The sequence below is a fragment of the Zalophus californianus genome, chromosome 17 (genome assembly GCF_009762305.2).
Source record: "Zalophus californianus isolate mZalCal1 chromosome 17, mZalCal1.pri.v2, whole genome shotgun sequence".
Lineage (NCBI taxonomy): Eukaryota > Metazoa > Chordata > Mammalia > Carnivora > Otariidae > Zalophus > Zalophus californianus.
In genome coordinates this window covers 27,801,130-27,811,691 of record NC_045611.1, presented here as the reverse complement: position 1 = coordinate 27,811,691, position 10,562 = coordinate 27,801,130, and the positions used below count along the sequence as shown (strand labels likewise).

The 10,562-nt window shown below is 40.4% G+C and overlaps 1 protein-coding gene across 2 annotated transcripts in view; it reads right to left on the bottom strand.

Moving 5' to 3' along the window:
- Positions 1 to 2,381: 2,381 nt before the first annotated feature.
- BBS2 (Bardet-Biedl syndrome 2) overlaps positions 2,382 to 10,562 on the bottom strand; it is a 39,589-nt gene continuing 31,408 nt past the window's right edge. For both annotated transcript variants that reach the window (XM_027619824.2, XM_027619825.2), the window contains 2 exons: positions 3,832 to 3,980; positions 2,382 to 2,833 (listed from right to left, as the gene is read on the bottom strand). In XM_027619824.2, coding sequence (XP_027475625.1) covers positions 2,727 to 2,833; positions 3,832 to 3,980 — 256 coding nt within the window. In that variant the 3' untranslated portion in view covers positions 2,382 to 2,726. The remainder of the gene's footprint in view (positions 2,834 to 3,831; positions 3,981 to 10,562) is intronic.

The window sequence follows — 10,562 nt, the reverse complement described above, 5'->3', positions numbered from 1 at the left end:
AATGTAATAAGGGTTAAGGAATAGCCACGGGAGGGGAAGATCTCCTGAGGAGAAAGCATTTGAACCAAGTCTTGATGTATGTGGGTAGGAAGACATGTGGGAAATAATAAAAACCATACTCTTTCAAAAATATTGAGTACCTGAATTTGGCAGGGGGCGGGAGACTTTTTTTTAAAGGGATGCTCGAAAAATGACTTCAACGCTTTCTCCCAGATACCAGGATCCTCAAGATCAGCTTTTCAGTGAAGGCTCAGTGTTCAATTAAAGCTTCAACAAAACGCAGCAACAAAATAGAGTTCAAACTGTGACTTCTTAGAAGGCCTCAGTTTCTATCAGGATAGAAAAATATGGCAACAAAACAAAGAGGCAACTGATAACCAAATAGTTTTTCTCCTCCTTAGGTTGAACACGGTGACTTATAAGAGGAAAAGAGAAGGTAGAAGGTTTTATGAACATTTTCATCTCATCCAGTCTTTACATGACTGGGAACAGTTGGAATAGCAGGAAGGGCCATGGCTAATCGGTTTCAAACCCACACCAGCACTCACCAAGCTGTGAGACCCTGTAGAAAACATTCTGCCTCTCTGAGCTCAGTGATAAATACCAAGAGGATCAAATTAATGTGAAAATCATCATTTGTAACCTATAAGTCAGGACTATTTAAAGACATTCTACTGCAGGTCAACCCCTTCGAGACTTGCTATGAGTATTTTTAGGGCTAAGAAGGAAGCTTTTTGGCTGAAGAATAACTGAATGACCTTTGATGAGATTATTCTGTTAGGATATGACCTGAGCCAAAGGCAGACACTTAATGACTGAGCCACCCAGGTGTCCTGAATAGTGCCATACAATTTAAAACCAGCACCAACTAAAGATTTTAATCTCAAAACGTATAGGTTAGACTATGGTTAAAATAGAAAAAGACTCTGGGGCGCCTGGGTGGCTCAGTCGGTTAAGCATCTGCCTTCGGCTCAGGTCATGATCTCAGGGTCCTGGGATCGAGTCCCGAGTTCGGGCTCCCTGCTCAGCGGGGGAGCCTGCTTCTCCCCCTGCTTGTGCTCTCGCACTCTCTCTCTGTCAAATAAATCTTTTAAATTAATAAAGTTTTAAAAAACAAAAAGACTCAAGAGTGGAACTCGAGTTTTGCCAGTAGCTCTGTGACTCTGGCAAGTAATTAATCCCTGTGTCTCAGTTCCCTCATCTTTGAAGCACACAAAGAAGATGCTTTACTACTTTCAGGGATTATGAAAAATAATACAGTATATGTGGGTGTCTTGTTTTTTTTAAGATTTTATTTATTTGACAGAGAGAGCACAAGCAGGGGGGACAGTAGAGGCAGAGGGAGAAGCAGGCTCCCCGCTGAGCAGGGAGCCCGACATGGGGCTCGATCCCAGGACCCTGAGATCATGACCTGAGCCAAAGGCAGACGCTTAACCATCTGAGCCACCCAGGCGCCCCTATGTGGTGTCTTTTGAGCTTATAGGTTGAAAATGTTAAACAAAGGTATTCTAGGGCATAGTCTCATAAAAATTAGGATTCCACAAAGCTCACATTTCAGTAACAGAAGAGGTCAACCTAAATGCCTAAATGGAAAAAACTCGTAAGATTAATTTACCACAGGGGGACGGCCTGTCTTCCCCACTACTTAGGAATGCTGTTAAGAAGTGAAAACTAGCGAATGTTTTCGTCATTAAACCAGTCCTGGAATCTACCTGAAGGCAAAACTTTCATTCTTAGGGAAGGAGCTGCTAGCTGTTGGTACAGACACCAGCTTTCTCCGCCTTGCCGACACACAGCTGGTGATATTTCCTAGCCTCTCTGCAGTGAGGTGTGGCCATGTCAGCTGACAGAACGCAAGTAGGAATGATAATATGCTATTTCTAGATCACAGCTCTGAGAAAAGCTTTCCCTGTTCTACTGACTTGGACATAAATCACGGCAAGGCCTTCTCACATCGGGTTCCTGGTGCCATCAGCCCTTCATCGTATGCAATGAACGTGAAAATAGTCACCCGAATCCATTTCCTGAAACTCCTTTCTCTAGAGAACTCCAAGAAAGGCTGCCCTAGAGGATGACATGGCTGCATGATCACAGGAAGCGGGGTCCCTGAATAACTATAGAGACATCCTGACATAAATGAGAAATAAATGGGTCATTATGAACTTTGAGGTCTATTAGTTTCAGTAGCTAACATTACCCCCAACTAACAGATCAACTTCAACTGACTCTCCCTTAAATGCAGGTGTGTTGCGTATACCCACCCGTCAGTGATAAAAGGCACACAAATCCAATACCCATGCTTGTGTTTTCCTCCACATCATGCAAATGGTTTCCGCAATTCTAAGACGGTGGTGACTACAGTTAACACAAAGTGCAATTCCTAAGTTTTAATGAAAAAATTTTTAATTACAAATTCAATTACAATTTCAAGGAAGATGTATCTATGTATCTTATACCAATTTTACATACATACTGAAAAACTGAACTTTGAAGCCCTAACATTTTAAAAGTATTCCCCTCCTCTACACAAACCTGGTATTATTCGGTAACAGTGCAACTGATTCTAAACATAGAAAGGGATGCAGTGGTAGTCTGCATTTGTACCATTCACCAAGGCTATTGACATTCCCAGCACCTGGGTTCACCAGGATGTGATTCAAGCAAACTAGCCTCGATTTTTAGGGAAAAACCCTTTTTAGGAATTTCATTACCTATTCTTTCCTTTCCTAAGAAGAAGCTGTTCCCACCCGCATGATTCTGAACAGCGTGTTGATGTTGTTGCTTCGAATCGCATCCCGACAAGCAGTGATCACCTGGTTCTTTGGTTTTCCAACTGTGTGGGATGAAACATCAAATCAGTACAATCCAAAAGATGATTAAAAGTGAAATTATAAATCAGAGTCCAGCTTTAAAACAGCATAAAACTAGGGTAGAAAAGAGATATATGGTGGGCAAATTTAATTTGTCTTACCACTCTCTAAAAAAGGTAACTGTGAGGGAATTTATCACAAACCAAACCTAGGGACCATCTCAAACCTAGAAATGAAGTCAGTTTTATAGAAGAGAATCAAAGCATAGATCCACCTAACAGAAGATTATTTTTTTTTTCCCTAAAGATTTTAAGTAATCTCTATACCCAACATGGGGCTCAAACTCATGACCCCGAGATCAAGAGTTGCATAGTCTTCATACTGAGCCAGGTGCCCAAGCAAAGAGTATTTTTTTTTAAAGATTTTATTTATTTGAGAGAGAGAATGAGAGAGAGAGAGCACGAGACGAAGAGGGTCAGAGGGAGAAGCAGACTCCCCGCTGAGCAGGGCACCCGATGCAGGACTCGATCCCAGAACTCCAGGATCATGACCTGAGCCGAAGGCAGTCGTTTAACCAACTGAGCCACCCAGGCGCCTGCAAAGAGTATTTTTCTAAAAGGAGGTCAAAGCATTGAGCCAAACAACAGATTTCAGGTATAAATCTCTGGCAATATTTCTGCTTCCTTTGATTTATTCTATGCTCTTTTTCTATATTTTAAGTTGGACATGTAGCTCATTAATTTTTAGTCTCCCTTTGTAAAAAACAGGTATATTTAAGGCTTTCCCCTTGGGTATATGTCACTAGGTTTTCCCTGGAGGTGCAGCAAAATCTAAGAAAAGGGGCTGAAAGTTTTCTTTCCCTCTGAAGTCTGCAGACTGACTAAAGCCAAACTGCGGCCAAGCTGGGTATCAAAGGTATGCTGCTGTCGGCCCCAGTATGAATTCTAGAAGCTACCACTAGCTCTAAGGGTTCTCACCCCCAAATTACAGACTACTTATAGTGCTACAAAAAGAGACTTACCCCGCAGACGACCAGCTCTTTGAATGGCCTGATTTACTGCTTTGAGGTTCCCCAGGAGCTCCATGTGGTTGTTACAGCGAATTTTGTATCCATTTAGCAAGTCTTTATTGAGGTCGTAGAGTTCCATGTAGCGGTTCTTCATGGTTTTCCTGTGTAATTCAACAGAAGTGTATTACCATCACTGTACCTCAATATGGCAGGCTGAGACGAAAACACTTGCAAATTTCTTACAGAAAGAAAACACCAAATTTTTAACTGAAATGTTTGCTTTGAAACATTGAGAAGTTCCTATCAAAATATCCCATTTCTTCCAGATACATGGAAGACAAGTGGCCCTTCTTGGTTAATTGGTCCATGGAACCGAGAATCATTAAGTGCCCACTGTGCTGGGGAGTAAGGAAAGGCAGGAAAGGCAAAAAGCTAGCTTCACAGTTTCTGATGAATATTCATTGGGCAAAAGTGACCTTATTCTTAATATTTTTAGACAACTAATAAATTCAGCTTCTGATTTTATCAAGGTTTTAAGAAATAAGCCTTAAACTTAAAACCACACTGAGACATTACTACACAACGATGAAAATGACTAAAATAAAATAAACTGATAAAGACAAATACTGGCAACGATGTAGAGCAACTGGAATGCTCCCGCCCCACTGATGGGAATGCAAAATGGTACAGCTACTTTGTAAAATGACTGCACAGTTTCTTTCAAGCTAAATACACACTTACTATGAAACCCACAAATCCCATTACAAGTATTTACCCAAAATAAGTGAAAACATGTCTGCAAAAAAACTGTACGCAAATGTTTATAGCAGCTTTGTTCACAATCACAGGAGTTTGGAAACAACCCAATTCAATCAGTGAGTGGATAAACAAAGTATGGTATATCCCTTCAGTGGAACAGTACTGTAGCCAGCAATAAAAAGTAACAAATTACTGACACAGGCAACAACATGGATGAATCTCGAAGGCATGAGGGTAAGTGGAAGAAGCCAGGCTCAAAAGGCACATACTATATGATTCCATGTATATGACGTTTTGGAAAAGGCAAAACTACAGGGAGAGAAATTGGATCAGTGGGTGCCAAGGACCAGAGGTGAGGGGGTTTGGGAGTACTGATGCAGAGAGGCACAAGGGTGCTGGAAATAGTCTACATCTTCACTGTGGCAATAGCAACATGGTTTTATATGTTTCTAAAATTTATGAACTGTAAACCTTAAAAGGGTAAATTTTCTGCTTGTATATAAGTTATATAGCAACTAAGTTGGCTTTAAAAAATAAAAATATACATCTGAATCTCTAAATGAAATATAAATAATTCAGGAAAAAAGGGATTTAGAGGTTGGTGGTCACTTTCCTCCAGTTTAGCAATCAAATGCCTAAACAACACCTGACTGAAAAAAGAAAAAAAAAAAGAGAGAGAGAGTAGAAAAGGTGCCCTGGAGATAACGTTGGCCAGCAAAAGCAAAAGCCTAATATACCTCAAAGAACAGGAAGAAAATGAATTGCAAAGTAAGAGGCAAACAGTCTCAATTTACAAAGGATACAAATTCGCAACTGGAAAAACTAAACTATAACATAATTTAGTAAAGTAGAAGATTATAAAATCAATATACAAAACTTAGCAGTGTTCATATATTCAAACAAAAAAAAACAGAAGACGTAATGTGGAAGAAAGATCCTATTTACAACTGCAAAAATAAAACACCTGGGCATAAACTTAAGAAATACTAATATCTACATGAAGGACCTAAAACATGACTGGAACACACGTAAACACATACCACGGTCTTAGAAGGCTAAACATCCTTGTAACAATGTCAGATCAAGTTCATAAATTTAACATGATCCCAAGAAAAACACCTATTTTTTTTTCTGGAGCTCAAAAAGATAAAGTTCACTGGAAAAGACAAGCCCAGTAGGCAGGAAGACCATAAAAAGGAAAACAACAGGGGCTGGGAGGAGGGGCACCTAGCCATACCAGAAAACATACAAAGTACCTATAAAGAAAAAAATAGTAGTGTCAAATGAAGAGACAAGACCAGTAGAACAGGATAAGGAATCCAGAAATAGACCCAAGTGCATATGGAAATAAGATACATGATAAAGGCAAGCATCTCAAATCATTGAGAAAAAATTGACTTTTAAAGTAATACTACTAAAACAGCACAGAAAAAGAGAAAACTGATTTTACCACTGTTATGCCAAACACCAGGATAAACTCCAACTGGAACAAAGACAAACGTAGAAGAGGAAAACATACAAATACTAAAAGAAAAAGAAATAGATGAATTATTCTATAACCTCGGGGTAGAAGTTTAATTAATGACCAATTTGACTATGTGAAAACTAAAAAGCTGCTACATGGCAAAAGCAAAAATAAATTTTAAAAAATCGAAGCAAAGGACAGATATAAATGACAAACTCTGCATCTCATATCACAATTAATATACCAATATATAAACACTCAAAATAATTAAGTAGTTAACACACGAAAAGAAATACAAATGGCCCTTAAAACAATGAAAAGAGGAGGGGGGCGGAGCAAGATGGCGGAGGAGTAGGAGACCTGGATTTCGTCTGGTCTCAGGAATTCAGCTGAATAGGGATCAAAGCATTCTGAACACCTACGAACTCAACAGGAGATCGAAGATAAGAAGAGTAACAATACTCTGAACAGAAAAGCGACCACTCACTGGAAGGTAGGACGTGCGGAGAAGTGAATCCGAGGCGATATTCGGGAGGACAGACAGCGGTGGAGGGGGCCTCCGCCGGCCGCTTCTGGCAAGTGCTAGAGCCGCGGAGCACAAAATCGGACCTTTTAGAAGTCGGCTCCGCTGAGGGACGTCGCTCCAGTGGCTAAGCGGGGGGTGGAATCCTCGCGGGATAGTGTGGTCTCAGGACCCTCGGGGTCACAGAAAGACCGGGGGTGCCTGAGTGCGGCAGAGCTCCCAGGTATCAGAGCGGGAAAGCCGGCTGCAGAGACGGAGCCGAGGCGCGGGCTCTCAGCTCGGGGTTGCCATAAACTGTGATCCGCGGCCCAGTCGGGCCACTGCTCCTCCAGCAGGGACCCAACAAGCGGCAGAGCCAGGGAGACTCCCCTTCCTCCCCTGGGAAGAGGGGCGCGGAAGCGCACCGCAGGGATCTGCTGGGTTTGCAGACTCCACATGAGGTCGGGTGCCAGACAGAAACGCTCGATCACAGGCCGGGTGAGCACGGAGTGTGGCAGGAAACCAGGGAGACAGGAGTGACTGCTTTTCTCTGGGGACACACTGAGGAGCAGGGCCCCGAGTTCTCAGCTGCTCCGGCTGTAGATTGGGAGGCCACCATTTTCACCCTGGTCCTCCAAAGCTGTACCGAGAGCTTGCAGGGAACAAAAGCGCCCGAGAGCAAACCCAATCAGCTTGCATAGCCCGGACTCACAAGGGCGGGGCAATTCCGCCTCCAGCAAAGACATTTGGGAACCACGGCAACAGGCCGCTCCCCCACAAGATCAGCATGAACAGCCAGCAAGCCAAGACCAAGTTTACCCATCAAGGAGAACGGGAGAACTCCAGCGCTAGGGGAATACTGCACATAGAATTCATGGCTTTTTTACCATAATTCATTAGTTTTTCAAAGTTAATTTTTTTAACTGTTCTTTTTTAATTTTTTTTTCCGTTTTTCAAGCAACATCTTATCAATCCCTTTTTTAAAAAAAACATTTTTTATTTTTCATTTTTAGAGTCATATTTTTATCCCTTCATAGTAGTTACCCTTATTTTTGGAATATATATATATATAAGTTGTTCTCTCTTTAAAATTTTGAGATACAGTTTCTTCTAACAGATCAAAATATACCCTAAATCACTAGTGTATGGCTTTGTTCTATTCTTCTGCCTGATCACATTCTCTCCCTTTTTTTGTCTTTTTTCTTTTTCTTTTTAAATCTTCTTTCTTTTTAAAAACTTATCAATTCCTTTTATAAAATCTTTTATAATTTTCATCTTTACAGTCATCTGCCATCCCTTCATTGTATCAACCTTTATTTTGTACATATATAAGTCTTTCTTCCTTTAAAATTTTCGCAGGCACTTTCTTCTAACAGACCAAAATTATGCCCAAAAGCTAGTGTGTGGCACTGATCTATGCACTAGCCTGATCATATTTGATCATATTCTGTTTTTTTTTTGTTTTGTTCTGTTTTTGTTTGTTTTTATCTTTCTTTTTCCTTTTCTTTTCTCTTCTTTCTTTCCCTTTCTTGTGCCCTGGTTTCAGGTATTTTCTGATTTGTAGAGAGTATATTTGCTGGAGACGTTGTTAACCTGTTAGCTTTCTGTTCTCTCATTCATCTGTTCTCCTCTGGACAAAATGACAAGACGAAAAAAATCACCTCAGCAAAAAGAACAAGAGGTAGTACCGTCTGCCAGGGACCTACTCAATACTGACATTAGTACGATGTCAGACCTAGAGTTCAGAATCATGACTTTAAAGATACTAGCTGGGCTTGAAAAAAGTGTGGAAGTTATTAGAGAAACCCTTTCTGGAGAAATAAAAGAACTAAAATCTAACCAAGTCGAAATCAAAAAGGCTATTAATGAGGTGCAATCAAAAATGGGGGCACTAACTGCTAGGATAAATGAGGCAGAAGAAAGAATCAGCGATATAGAAGACCAAATGATGGAAAATAAAGAGGCTGAGAAAAAGAGAGAGAAACAACTACAGGATCACAAGGGCAGAATTCGAGAGATAAGCGATACGATAAGACGAAACAACATTAGAATAACTGGGATCCCAGAAGAAGAAGAAAGAGAGAGAGGGGCAGAAGGTATATTGGAGCAAATTATAGCAGAGAACGTCCCTAATGTGGGGAAGGAAACAGGCATCAAAATCCAGGAGGCACAGAGAATCCCTCTCAAAATCAATAAAAATAGGTCAACACCCCGACATCTAATAGTAAAACTTACGAGTCTCAGAGACAAAGAGAAAATCCTGAAAGCAGCTCAGGAGAAGAGATATGTAGCCTACAATAGTAGAAACATTAGATTGGCAACAGACCTATCCACAGAGACCTGGCAGGCCAGAAAGGACTGGCATGATATCTTCAAAGCACTAAACGAGAAAAATATGCAGCCAAGAATACTATATCCAGCTAGGCTGTCATTGAAAATAGAAGGAGAGATAAAAAGCTTCCAGGACAAACAAAAACTAAAGGAATTTGCAAACACAAAACCAGCCCTACAAGAAATATTGAAAGGGGTCCTCTAAGCAAAAACAGAGCCTAAAAGCAGCATAGATCAGAAAGGAACACAGACAATATACAGTCACAGTCACCTTACAGGCAATACAATGGCACTAAATTCATACCTTTCAATAGTTACCCTGAATGTAAATGAGCTCAATGCCCCAATCAAAAGACACAGGCTATCAGATTGGATTAAAAAACAAGACCCATCCATATGCTGTCTGCAAGAGACTCAATTTAGACCCAAAGACACCCCCAGATTGAAAGTGAGGGGGTGGAAAACCACTGACCATGCTAATGGACACAAAAAGAAAGCTGGGGTGGCAATCCTTATATCAGACAAATTAGATTTTAAAACAAAGACTGTAATAAGAGATGAAGAAGGACACTATATCCTACTTAAAGGGTCTATCCACCAAGAAGATCTAACAATTGTAAATATCTATGCCCCTAACGTGGGAGCAGCCAATTATATAAGGCAATTAATGACAAAAGCAAAGAAACACATTGACAACAATACAATAATAGTGGGGGACTTTAACACCCCCCTGACTGAAATGGACAGATCATCTAAGCAAAAGATCAAGGAAATAAAGACTTTAAATGACACACTGGACCAAATGGACTTTACAGACATATTCAGAACATTCCATCCCAAAGCAACAGAATACACATTCTTCTCTAGTGCCCATGGAACATTCTCCAGAACTGATCACATCCTAGGTCACAAATCAGGTCTCAACCGGTACCAAAAGATTGGGATTATTCCCTGCATATTTTCAGACCACGATGCTTTAAAACTAGAACTCAATCACAAGAGGAAAGTCGGAAAGAACTCAAATACATGGAGGCTAAAGAGCACCCTATTAAAGAATGAATGGGTCAACCAGGAAATTAAAGAAGAATTTAAAAAATTCATGGAAACCAATGAAAATGAAAACACAACTGTTCAAAATCTTTGGGATACAGCAAAGGCAGTCCTGAGAGGAAAGTATATAGCAATACAAGCCTTTCTCAAGAAACGAGAAAGGTCTCAAATACACAACCTAACCCTACACCTAACGGAGCTGGAGAAAGAACAGCAAATAAAGCCTAAACCCAGCAGGAGAAGAGAAATCATAAAGATCAGAGCAGAAATCAATGAACTAGAAACCAAAAGAACAGTAGAACAGATCAACGAAACTAGGAGCTGGTTCTTTGAAAGAATGAACAAGATTGATAAACCCCTGGCCAGACTTATCAAAAAGAAAAGAGAAATGACCCAAATCAACAAAATCATGAATGAAAGAGGAGAGATCACAACCAACACCAAAGAAATACAAACAATTATAAGAACATACTATGAGCAACTCTATGTCAGCAAATTAGATAACCTGGAAGAAATGGGTGCATTCCTAGAGATGGATCAACTACCAAAATTGAACCAGGAAGAAATAGAAAACCTGAACAGACCTATAACCACTAAGGAAATTGAAGCAGTCATCAAAAATCTCCCAACAAACAA